The sequence below is a fragment of the Erinaceus europaeus genome, chromosome 16 (genome assembly GCF_950295315.1).
Source record: "Erinaceus europaeus chromosome 16, mEriEur2.1, whole genome shotgun sequence".
In the NCBI taxonomy this organism is placed as follows: domain Eukaryota; kingdom Metazoa; phylum Chordata; class Mammalia; order Eulipotyphla; family Erinaceidae; genus Erinaceus; species Erinaceus europaeus.
In genome coordinates, this window is record NC_080177.1 from 61295272 (window position 1) to 61307467 (window position 12196).

At 37.2% G+C, this 12196-nt stretch overlaps 1 protein-coding gene and 1 long non-coding RNA gene across 13 annotated transcripts in view; one reads left to right on the plus strand and one right to left on the minus strand.

Annotated features, from left to right (window-relative positions):
- The window catches only part of HECTD1 (HECT domain E3 ubiquitin protein ligase 1), a 100374-nt gene that overhangs the window by 35691 nt on the left and 52487 nt on the right, over positions 1-12196 (plus strand). For 11 of the 12 annotated variants that reach the window (XM_060175227.1, XM_060175226.1, XM_060175231.1 and 8 more), the window contains 8 exons: positions 227-365; positions 556-726; positions 3719-3941; positions 4962-5225; positions 5994-6070; positions 7552-7686; positions 8301-8447; positions 10371-10465. In XM_060175227.1, the coding sequence (XP_060031210.1) occupies positions 227-365; positions 556-726; positions 3719-3941; positions 4962-5225; positions 5994-6070; positions 7552-7686; positions 8301-8447; positions 10371-10465 (1251 nt within the window). The remainder of the gene's footprint in view (positions 1-226; positions 366-555; positions 727-3718; positions 3942-4961; positions 5226-5993; positions 6071-7551; positions 7687-8300; positions 8448-10370; positions 10466-12196) is intronic. The other variant, XM_060175232.1, reaches the window with a different exon arrangement.
- LOC132533467 (uncharacterized) overlaps positions 1-12196 on the minus strand; it is a 220658-nt gene that overhangs the window by 25307 nt on the left and 183155 nt on the right. The window lies entirely within an intron of this gene.

Here is a 12196-nt window from a genome sequence, read left to right on the forward strand (position 1 = left end):
AAACACTCAGTTTTGGTAAGCTCATTACATTAATAAAGAAAATAAATGATAGTACTTCAAAAAAAAGATGGTACAAGAATTGTCTAAATAGTAAAATATATGAAAAAGTGTTATATATTTTTCATTGACATATAGCTGGGGTTTTTTTTAGCTTCTTAACTATATTTAGATTCTGAAAATTATATTTAATTTCCTAAAAGTTCTTTTTCCCTCCCTACTTTTCAAGGAAAGCAAGCCTTGCTCTGATTCGAAAAATGATTCATTTTTGCTCTGAAGCACTGTTAAAAGAAGTATGTGATTCTGATGTTGGTCACAACTTGCCTACCATACTAGTGGAAATCACTGCAACTGTCCTTGATCAAGAGGTCAGTTTTCTTAATACCTATTTTGAACTTCCTGTAGGTTAAGTTTTATTTAGCTAGTGGTCAATAAAATGGTATCACTCCTCGCATAATATCGGTAAATCATTTTGTTTTTTCAGATTAACTGCATTTGTCTATTTCAGCATCTAAACTTATATATATCATTATCTCTTTTTTTTTTTTCTCCCTCCAGGATGATGATGATGGCCACTTGCTAGCCCTGCAGATCATACGGGATTTAGTAGATAAAGGTGGTGATATTTTTTTGGATCAGCTAGCCAGACTCGGTGTAATTAACAAAGTGTCAACTTTGGCAGGGCCTTCCTCTGATGATGAAAATGAAGAGGAATCAAAACCAGAGAAAGTGAGTGATCTTAGTTGCAGTAATACTAAGGATAGGGTTTCTTTTGAGGGACTAATTATGGATTTTGATAAAATAATGCTAATATTTTGATCCACTAAAATTAAGATTTGTTGCTTTAAGACATTTTGCTTAAAAAAAAAAAAGACCTTTTGTTTAGTAAATGGAAAACTAAGCCAAAACTGCTTTTTAGGTCTTTTTTTTTTTTTTTTTTGCCTCCAGAATTATTGCTGGGGTTTGGTGCCTGCAGTATGAATCCGCTACTCCTGGAGGCCATTTTTTCCCTTTTGTTGCCCTTGTTTTTTATCATTGTCATTGTTGTTGCTGTCGTTGTTGGATAGGACAGAGAAAAATCAATAGAGGAGGGAAAGACAGGAGAAGAGAGACACCTGCAGACCTGCTTCACCACTTGTGAAGTGACCCCCTGCAGGTGGGGAACCAGGATCCTTATGTTGTCCTTGCACCATGTGCACTTAACCTGCTGCACTACTGCCCTGCCCCAGTTTTTTGTTTTTTTTTTAGCTGAAAACACCTTTACCTGACCTTCATTTTTGATGGACCTCTTCAGTGTCCTAAGAAGTCTTGACAGCTATTTTCCACCCTTTTAAGAGCTGATCCATCTTATTTCTTAAAATACGTTTTATTTATTTTTTTATTATTGGATAGAGACAGAGAGACATTAAGAGGTGAGGGGAAATAGAGCTAGCATAAGAGACAGAGAGATGCCTGCAGCCCTGCTTCTCCACTCATGAAGCTTTCCCCCTGTAGGTGGGGGCCTTGAACTTGGACCTTGTGCACTATAATGTGAGCCCTTAACTAGGTGCGCCACCACCTGCCCATGTTCTTTTGATGTACATTGTTTCTACAGAGATTTTTCCTGTAACTCTCATTTTAGTTCTTTTGTATGCAGCATGTCTTCCTCTAGCTGTTTTTAAGATTTTATTACTGGCTTGTAGCAAGTTGATTTTGCTTTGTTTAGTGTGTACATCTGTGTGCATTATGTAGGCGTTCACTCAAAATTGTTTTCATTTGTTGTTAACTTTGTATGACCTGGGGTACAAGTACTTCTGCCAAAGAAATTCATAGTCCACATCTTATCTTAAAGCTCTGTGCTAAGAAAATTAAGGGAAAACTCATAGACTATATGCACTTCAAGTTATAGTTTAATGAATCACTATTGAATAAATGTTGAGTTACATGACTGTTGTCAGGGCTACATATCACATCTTAAGATAGTTGTCACTACTATTTAAATGTTAACCTCCACCATAAAGTGTTGTTGAGGTGGTCTGGTGTCGGGCTGCACCGCGGAGAAGAGAGCGGACGTCCAGAGCAAAGGGGTACACAGATCTTTATTATAGGATGGGGGGGGAGGTTTGGTTCGTCCAGAGCAAAGGGGTACACAGATCTTTATTATAGGATGGGGGGGGAGGTTTGGTTCAGACCACGTGGAGCCAGCCAGCAATGGCCGACCACGGGGGAGAGCAGGGAGCGAGACCTCAGAGAGGGAGAGCCGAGAGCCCAGAGAGAGAGAGAAGGGAGGGGTGAGGGGGCTTTTTATTGGGCGACAACCAGGGGTGACATGTAGGGTCAGGATTGGTTGAAAGGGGGCACTCTAGGATTTAGCGGGGCATAGAAAAACCTGGGGGCGGAGCCAAGATTGGTTGAAAGGGGGCACTCTAGGATTTAGCGGAGCATAGAAAAACCTGGGGGCAGAGACTGCATCAGAATAAGTCCTCAGCAACTATAAAGCACTGGGTCCACAACATTCCTTGTCCTCCACTTCTGTCTCTCTCTATTTTAGGTCCTTATATAGTTTAAAAATAATTTGTTTATATATGTATTTATATGCACTGCCATAGCAAGATCATTCTTGTGATGAAGTCTTGTTATTTAAATGTTGCCAACAAAATAGAATATTTTTAAATATTTACTTATTTACTTAATATTCTAGAGATAGAGAAAGACACCAGAGCACTCCTGAGCTCTGGCATATGATTGAGCAAACCTGGGACTTTAGATTTGCAAGTCTAATGTTCAACCACTGAACTATCTCCCTGGCCCCTTAATAAAAAAGAATTGTGTAGCAAACTACTTAAATAGTGTTTACCAGTTGTTGAGGTTTCTTTATTTTTAGATTTACTTATTTTTTATGAGAGTAACCAGAGCATTACCCAGGTCTGGTATATAGAAGTGCTGGGAATTATATCTGGGGCCTTAGACCTTCAGGTCCTATACTCTAATGCTAAGTTATTTTGTCAGCCCTTGTTGAGTTTTTCGTTTGTTTGTTTTTGTTTTGCTTCCAGGGTTATCACTGGGGCTTAGTGCCTGCCCTCTGAATTCACTGCTCCTGGGGGCCATCTTTTCCATTTATTGGATAGGACAGAGAGAAATTGAGATAGGGATGGGAGGCGAAGATAGAGAGTGGGAAGAAAGGCATTGGAGCTCTGCTTCACTGCTTGTGAAATGACCTCCCTGCAAGTGAGGAGCCAAGGGCTTGAACTAGGATATTTGTGTTGGTCCTTGTGCTTTGTACTGTGTGTGCTTAACCCAGTGTGCCACTGTCAGGCCCTCCAAAGTGATTCTACTGCACCACTAGGTTTAGATATCTTTAAGCTAGTCTAAATATCTAAGTTGGTTTTTGTTTGTTTGTTTGATTGATTGTTTGGTTTTTAACAAATGTTTAGTTAGTCCTAGAGATGTGGTCAGTTTACCAAAGTCCTACATATTTAGCTATTTGTAATATAGACCTACTCCAATGATCTTTGTTATCATTACAATTGGAAGTGTTACAACTCAGGTCATTATTTTAATTTATTAACATGTTTATGACTTGTAAATTTTAAACAGTTGAGTCAAAATAAATACTAAATTATACACAACTGAGTATTATGTTTAGAATATTTAAATCTTTAATTTGGTTAGTATTCATGTTTTATAAATACTTATATATCTGTGAAATAGAAATTATTTTCCGCATTTCGTTGACATCTAGGAAGATGAACCACAGGAAGATGCTAAAGATTTGCAGCAAGGTAAACCCTATCACTGGAGAGATTGGTCAGTCATTAGGGGAAGGGACTGCTTATATATATGGAGTGATGCAGCAGCCTTAGAATTATCTAATGGCAGTAATGGATGGTTCAGATTTATTTTGGATGGAAAACTTGCTACCATGTATTCAAGTGGCAGTCCTGAAGGTGGATCAGATAGTTCAGGTAATATTTTGTTTCTATTTTAATGTCTTAATGTATTTGATAATTTGTTGTTCTATTCATATTTTTGCTGTTACTGAAGAAATACAATCCTTGATGAGTTTTCTTTCTTTTTTTAATTTAATTTTTTATTTATAAAAAGGAAACATTGACTAAACCATAGGATAAGAAGGGTACAACTTCTCACAATTCCAATTCCCACCACTATAACTCTGTATCCTATCTCCTCCACTGATAGCTTTCCTATTCTTTAACCCTCTGGGAATATGGACCCAAGGTTACTGTGGGATGCAGAAGGTGGAAGGTCTGGCTTCTGTAATTGCTTCCCCGCTGAACATGGGCATTGACTGGTTGATCCATATTCCCAGCCTATCTTTCTCTTTCCCTAGTAGGGTGGGGCTCTGGGGAAGCGGAGCTCCAGGACACATTGGTGGGGTTGTCTTTCCAGGGAAGTCTGGTTGGCATCATGCTAGCATCTGGAGCCTGGTGGTTGAAAGGAGAGGTAACATACAGAGCCAAACAAATTGATGATCAATCATGGACCTAAAGGCTGGAATAGTGCAGATGAAGAGTTGGGGGGTCCTACATTTTGTAAATAGCTAGTAGGTGTATTTTAGTTATATTCCAAAGGGCCTGTGGCGAGCAGTTTTCTTTCATATTAACTTAGAAATTATTGTGCCCTCAAAGCATTATATATATATATATTTGTATGAGACAAGATTAGTATTCTGTCTTTTAACCTCTCCAGTGTTTTAGGAAAAGCATAATGATAACTTATACACATGTGATACTGCCTGAGGTTATACATTTCCCTATACCCTTGTGCCAAAAAAAGAAATGACTATAGAATTGTCTTAACATCTAAAGTTAATTGTATTGCAATATTGAATGTATGCCAAAGGGTAAAGCGCTCCTAATTAAATTTTTAAATAAAGTTAATATTCTAAAATGTAGTTTTATTTTCAGTGAAAAAGGGGTATTTGCAAGAAATGAAGTTTTAAAATAATTGTTTTGTCTTTATAGAAAGTAGAAGTGAATTTTTAGAGAAGTTACAAAGAGCTCGAGGCCAAGTAAAACCATCTACTTCAAGTCAACCAGTACTTTCAGCTCCAGGCCCTACTAAACTTACTGTAGGGAATTGGTCACTAACATGCTTGAAAGAAGGAGAAATTGCTATTCACAATTCAGATGGTCAGCAGGCAACAATATTAAAAGAAGATTTACCTGGTTTTGTATTTGAATCTAATAGAGGAACCAAACATTCATTTACTGCAGAAACTTCTCTGGGTAAGTACAGACATATATGTGTAGCAGATGAGAATAGAGATGGGTGTTAAAATGTGAATAGGTGGGAGTCAGGTGGTAGCAGCGACTTAGTGGGGTGGTAGCAGTGACTTAGCGGGCTAAGCATGGGTGGTGCAAAGCACAAGGACCGGTGCAAGGATCCCAGTTCAAGCCCCCGACCCCCCAACTATAAGGGAGTCACTTCACAGGCAGTGAAGCAGGTCTGCTGGTGTCTGTCTTTCTCTCCCCCCTCTGTCTTCCCCCCTCTCTCCATTTCTCTCTGTCCTATCTAACAACAACGACATCAATGACAACAACAGTAATAACTACAACGTTAAAACAAGGGCAACAAAAGGGAATAAATAAATAAATAATTTTTTTTTTTTTTAATGTAAAAAGGTGTGGGAGTCAGGGACCTGGCGGTAGAGCAGTGGGTTAAGCACACGTGGTGCAAAGTGCAAGGACCGACAATAATAACTACAACAATAAGTCAACAAGGGCAACAAAAGGGAATAAAAAATATAAATAAATAAAATGTTAAAAGGTGGGCTACCAAATAATAGCTTTCTTGGATAAAGTGCTACTATTATTGCCATGTGCATTACCAAAGTTTGAGTCCACCCTCCACTACATTGAAGGAAGCTTTGGTGTTGTAGTTTCACTTTCTTTGTTTCTCTGTCTCTCTCTTTTTTTTTTTTAAATAAATAAGATATGTAATATTAAGATATTAATAATACAATAAGATATGTAATATTATCTTTTTTTTTTAAGGTTCTGAATTTGTTACTGGCTGGACTGGCAAAAGAGGCAGAAAACTGAAATCTAAGTTAGAAAAAACAAAGCAAAAGGTACTTTTGTGGCATTTGATAGGTTTTGTCTTTTATACTGCCATGGTAAGGTTTTAGTAATATACTGTAAGCGTTTAATAAATTGAGCCCTCTACTACAGGCTAAAGTAACATAAGTTCAGCTCTCTTGTGGTGGTCATTTTATTTTCCATAATATGTATACATGAACTTGTCATTTTTGTACACATAGACTTTTCAAACCTGAGCTGGAAATATGTTGTTGGTATAACTTAAGTTGCTTGCAACTGACAGTAAAAGAGCTATAACTACTAAAATAATAATAATGATAATATTTTAAAATTAATTTATGTATTCCCTTTTGTTGCCCTTGTTTTCTTATTGTTGTTATTGATGTCATCATTGTTGGATAGGACAGAGAGGACTGGAGAGAGGAGGGAAAAACAGGGGGAGAGAAAGATAGACACCTGCAGACCTGCTTCACCACTTGTGAAGTGACCCCCTGCAGATGGGGGAGCCGGGGCTCGAACCGGGATCCTTAGGCCAGTCCTTGTGCTTTGCGCCACCTGTGCTTAACCCTCTCTGCTTCCACCCAACTCCCGCTACTACTATTATTATTGTTGTTGTTACCTCACTTATTTATGAAGCTTCCCCCCTCCAGGTGGGGACCAAGGAATTCATCCAGGGCCATTATGCATTGTAGCATGTACACTACACTGCATGCACCACCACCTGTCTTTTATTTTTATTTTTAATTGGTTCATAAAACAGACACACACACACATCAAAGATAAATTAAATGTGTGTGTGTGTGTGTGTGTGTGTGTGTCTCTGTGTGTGTGTGTATCCAGAACTTTACAAATATGAAATTTCACCACTCCAGGAATCTTTTTCATTCAGAGTGAGAAAGGAAGAAACACCATAGCACTGGAGTTGCTTCCATTGCCTTAGCACCTTTTATATGTTCCTGGAGTTTGAACTAGAACACATGCATGGCAGTATAGACACCCTACCCAGTGAGCTATCTTCCTGTTTCAGAAGATTTATATATATTACAGGCTGTATGTATCTGGTTTAAGTAAAATAACTTTTTATATTTTCTTATTATCTTTATGTATTTATTGGATAGAAACAGCCAGAAATCAAGAGAAAGGGAGTGATAGAGAAGGGGAGAGATAAACACCTGCATCACTGCTACACCACTTGTAAAGCTTTTCCCCTGCAGGTGGGGGGGGAATAGGGGCTTGAACCCAGAACATGTGCAGTCAACCAGGTGCATCACCACCTGGCTGCAGTAAAATAAGTTTTTATTTGGTATATGAACATAAATTTCAAAATAACAAAACTTTGAAGTACTTTTAGAGCCCTTTGACAAATGAATAGAACTAAATTCTATTTATATTTTTCTGGAAGTTGATAATGGCTGAAACAACTTACTTCTGATAGTTGCATATGTATGTTAAAGGGATGAGCTGGTAAAATGGTTATGGTGAAAGTTCACATTTGCTATTTTTATTTTGGTAGGTACGAACTATGGCTCGAGATTTATATGATGACCACTTTAAAGCTGTTGAAAGCATGCCTCGTGGAGTTGTGGTAACACTCAGAAACATAGCAACTCAGTTAGAGTCATCTTGGGAGCTTCATACAAATAGACAAGTATGATAGCTTTTACAATTTATAAGCAACAGTGATCTTGGTTTAGATTTTCCCTGTATCCATTATACCCTGGATATTTATTATAGTTTAACCAGTAGTCTAAATATAACTTGTTGCCTGTTTGTGTGGCTTTGTGGGTAATAATGATTTAAATGATTTTAAATGACTAAAAGCAAATCAAAACTTTGTTTCACAAAATATGATAATTATGTGAAAAAACTTTTCAGTGTTCTGAAGTAGTTTTTATTGCTCACAGCCATGTTCATTCATTTACATATTATCTATGTTTTGATGGTTACAGTGGTAGAGCTGGACAGATGTGACGGTGTATTGTCCAGTAAAGAATAAACTATTTAGTTAGTCCTTTACAAAACAGTTGCTGGCTGTAGGATAAATCATTTGCATTAATAAGTTGAACTTCTTAATTGTGTTTAATGTCTTAATTTATTTTTAATGGTAGTAAAAGTTGTCCGATAAAAGAGACATGTATCATTTCCATTAATAATTCTAACTTAACTGTTAAGTATTTAATTAATTTTAAAGGATAACTTACTGTTTGATAAATCAAGTATATTCAGACCTGTTTACTTTTTTTTATAATTTTTTTATTTTAGTGTATTGAGAGTGAAAACACTTGGAGAGATTTAATGAAGACAGCTTTAGAAAATCTAATTGTACTTTTGAAAGATGAAAACACAATTTCACCATATGAAATGTGCAGTAGTGGCTTGGTGCAAGCACTTCTTACTGTTTTAAATAATGTAAGTTTATTATGTTATACAAAACATAGTACACAGTTTTAAAAATTATTGCTAATCATAGTGCTTATACAGATATTCGTGTCTGGCAGGTTCTAGGTTCAAGCCCCATTACCAGAGCTCAGCAGTCTCAGGTCTCTTTTACGCCATGTATCTTTACCTCTATATCTTTCTCATTTAAATAAAAATAAATATTAAAAGTAAAACTATTGTAAGCTACACTTCTATCAAAGCAATATTTGCTTTCTTTTAAAGAAGTATTTGGGGACCAGGTGGTGGCACAGCTGGTTGAGCACGCACATAAGGACCCAGGTTCAAGCCCCTGGTCTCCGCCTACAGGGGGAAGGCCTCCCTAGTGGTGAAGCAGGGCTGCTGGTGTCTCTGTCTCTTTCCCTCTCTCCTCTCAATTTCTCTCTGGCTCTATCCAATAAGTAAATAAAAATATAATTAAAAAAATAAAATAAATATTTGGACTGGCAAGATAACTCACGTGGATAGCACACCTGCTTTATCATGGACATGATCTATGTTCAAGGATGGGAATTACTGCATTGGAAGACACTTCAGTGCTGTGTTATCTTTCCCTTTCCCCCTCTGTGTCTCTGTTTCTTTCTATCTTAAAAAGTCCCAGAGTGGAGAAGCCCTGGTAATAACAAAAGAACATAGAAAATAAGGGGGCCAGGCAGTGGTGCACTTGGTTGCATGTGTATTTTACCATGTGCAAGGACCAAGGTTCAAGTTCCCCACTCCATACCTGCAGGGGAAAGCTTCACAGTCAGTGAAGCAGTTCAGGAAGTGTCTGTCTCTCCTTCTAGCTTCCTCATCCCTATTGATTTCTCTGTCTCTATCAAATAAATAACTAAAATATTTAAAAAGAACATAAATATTTAAAATCTGAGTAAATGATTTCAATATTTATAATTTCTCCAGTCTTTAAACTGTATCATTAGTTCAAGCTAACTAAATTATATAAATTTTGTCTGTTTGGATTTTAAAATTACTTGATAATTTGTTCAAGATTTTGCTGAACAGAATATTTTAGAATAAGATTTATTAGCATTCACTGTTACTATTTTCTCATAATCTTCATGGAAAGGGGTCATAAAATAAAGAAATAAGGAAGGAAGAGAGAAAAAGAGAAAAGAAAAGGAAGGGGTTGGTCTGGGGGACAGGAATAAACTCATACTAGTAAAGCTGAGACTTCATCCCTAAGACTCAGTTTGGTCTTATGCACAATGTGAACTATCATATTGTTCTGGCTTGTCTCTTTTGTGAAATTTTATCTTATGAAATAAATCTTTTTTTAAAAGAGTTAGTTTGTCAGTCTTCATAAGTACTTAAATTGTTTGTATAACTAGTAAGTAAACTTATTTTATCGAGGGACTGGGTGGTGGTATACCAGATAGAGCACACTTGTTATATATAGTACAAACAGTCTAAAGGCCCCTGGTCCCCATCTTCAGGGAGAAAGCTTCATGAGTGGTAAAGTATTGCTGCAAGTTCTCCCCCCCCCCTTCCTTTCCCTTTTCTTAGTTTCTATCCTAATTAAAAGAAAATAAATTTATTTCTATTGAATAAAATTATGAAATGAGACTAGGAAGTTTATGTAAGCATTTTATAATTACTAATTTTACTAGTAACCTTTCTCTTTAGTCTGCCTTTAATATCTGTCTGTGAAGTATTTTTGATATGCTACTAATATTTTTCTAATTCACATTAAAGTAAACATTACTGTTAAAATAGAAATGATCATAAGTATGTTTTCTTACTACTATAGAAATTATCATAAATAGTAAGAAAACAATGATTTCACTTAGCTTGTATTGATAACTTTCTAATAATTGATTAATATTTATCTTTTTATATGCTATTGAATAGTTCAGTGTCTGTTAAATTTTTCTATTTTCTCCTTTTTGTTTTCTTCAGAGCATGGATTTAGATATGAAACAAGACTGTAGTCAACTGGTGGAAAGAATAAATGTTTTTAAAACAGCCTTTAGTGAAAATGAAGATGATGAAAGGTAGGTCCCCAATTTTTTTTTTTTTTTGCCTCCAGGCTTATGCTGGGGCTTAGTGCCTGCACTATGGATCCACTGCTCCTGTGGGTATTTTATTTATTTATTTATTTATTTATTTATTTAATTTTTTGGATAGGACAGAGAGAAATTGAGAAGGAAAGGAAAGATAGAGAGAGGAAGAGAGACAGGTACACACCTGAAGACTTGTTTCACTGCTTGTAAGGCGACCCTGCTGCAGGTGGGGAGCCAGGGATTGAACCAGGATCCTGGTGTGGGTCCTTATGTTTTGTACCATGTGCACTTAACTCATTGTGCCACCACCACCTCCCAGTTTCTTTAGTTTCACATTAGCAGTGTTTGTAAATTATCATACTTCCTTCAAAAGATCTAATTAAGAATGTATACTAAAAGATTTTAAAACCATTTTTTGGGGTTGGAGAGATAGCACTTGCCTTATTAGGTACAAATCCCAGATTTGAGCCCCAGAACCATGAACTATGGTCCTGGAACCTCCAGTGCTGTGATTTCTCTCAGTCTGAATCAAAACTGGCTTGGAGTGGTGAAATACATGATGCCTAGCTCAGAAAAAAACATAGTTTTTTTGTTTTTAATATTTTTTTTCCTTTTTTATTTTTTTATTGGGGAATTAATGTTTTACATTCAACAGTAAGTACAATAGTTTGTACATGCATAACATTCCCCAGTTTCCCATATAACAATACAACTCCCACTAGGTCCTCTGAATCCTTCTTGGACCGGTATTCTCCCCACCCACCCCCCAGAGTCTTTTACTTTGGTGCGATACACCAATTCCATTTCAGGTTCTACTTTTTTTTTTACCAGTGCACTACTTAGCTTTGGATTTCAGTGGTGTGAGGGATTAAATCTGGGACTTCAGAGCCTTGGGCATAAGAGTCTGTTTGTGTAACCATTATACTATCTACCTCCACCCAACATTTTTTGATGTAGTGGACTAAAACTTAAATTGCATATTATAATTATAGGTGACCATTTAGTGTAAATATCTCTTGACCTGAAAGATTGACCTGAAGTACTGGCCAGATAGCTTACCTGCTTTGTCATGCATTTGGCTCCGCTCTGAACCTGATCTCTGGCTCTAGAGGAAGCTTTAATGCCCACCCCTACCCCCCCCAAAAAAAGTGGGTTTCAAGTGGTGAAGCTCCAGGGACAATAACAGCAAACAAGACAGAACCAGAAGGGAGAGTGAGAGAAAGAGAAAAAGGGAGAGAGCTCATTCTGTAGGACATATGCCTAGCCATACATGTGGCCTGAGCTCAAATTTCAGTACAATGTGCACAAAGCCATGGCACCGGGGGGTGGGGGTGGGGGCTCTGGTACTGTGTAATCTTTCCTTTCTCTGTATTTTCAACTTGAATGGGAAAGTTAGGACAAGAACAATGAAATCACTGAAATAAATGCAAGGCCCTAGTTCCAACTTCTCTTTTATCCCCCAAATTAAAAAGTACCAAAAATTAAAAAGTACAATTAGAAATTTATATATTTGATGATACTAAGTAATTATTGTTCATTTCCTTTGGTTGGGGGTGGCAGGTGGTGGCACACCTGGTTAAGGGCACACATTACAGTGCGCAAGGTCGCAGGTTCAAGCCCCTGTATCCTACCTGCAGGGGGGAAAGCCTGACGAGTGGTGAAGTAGGACTGCAGGTCTCTCTGTCTCTCTCCCTATCACCCCCTCCCTTCTCAGTTTCTCTC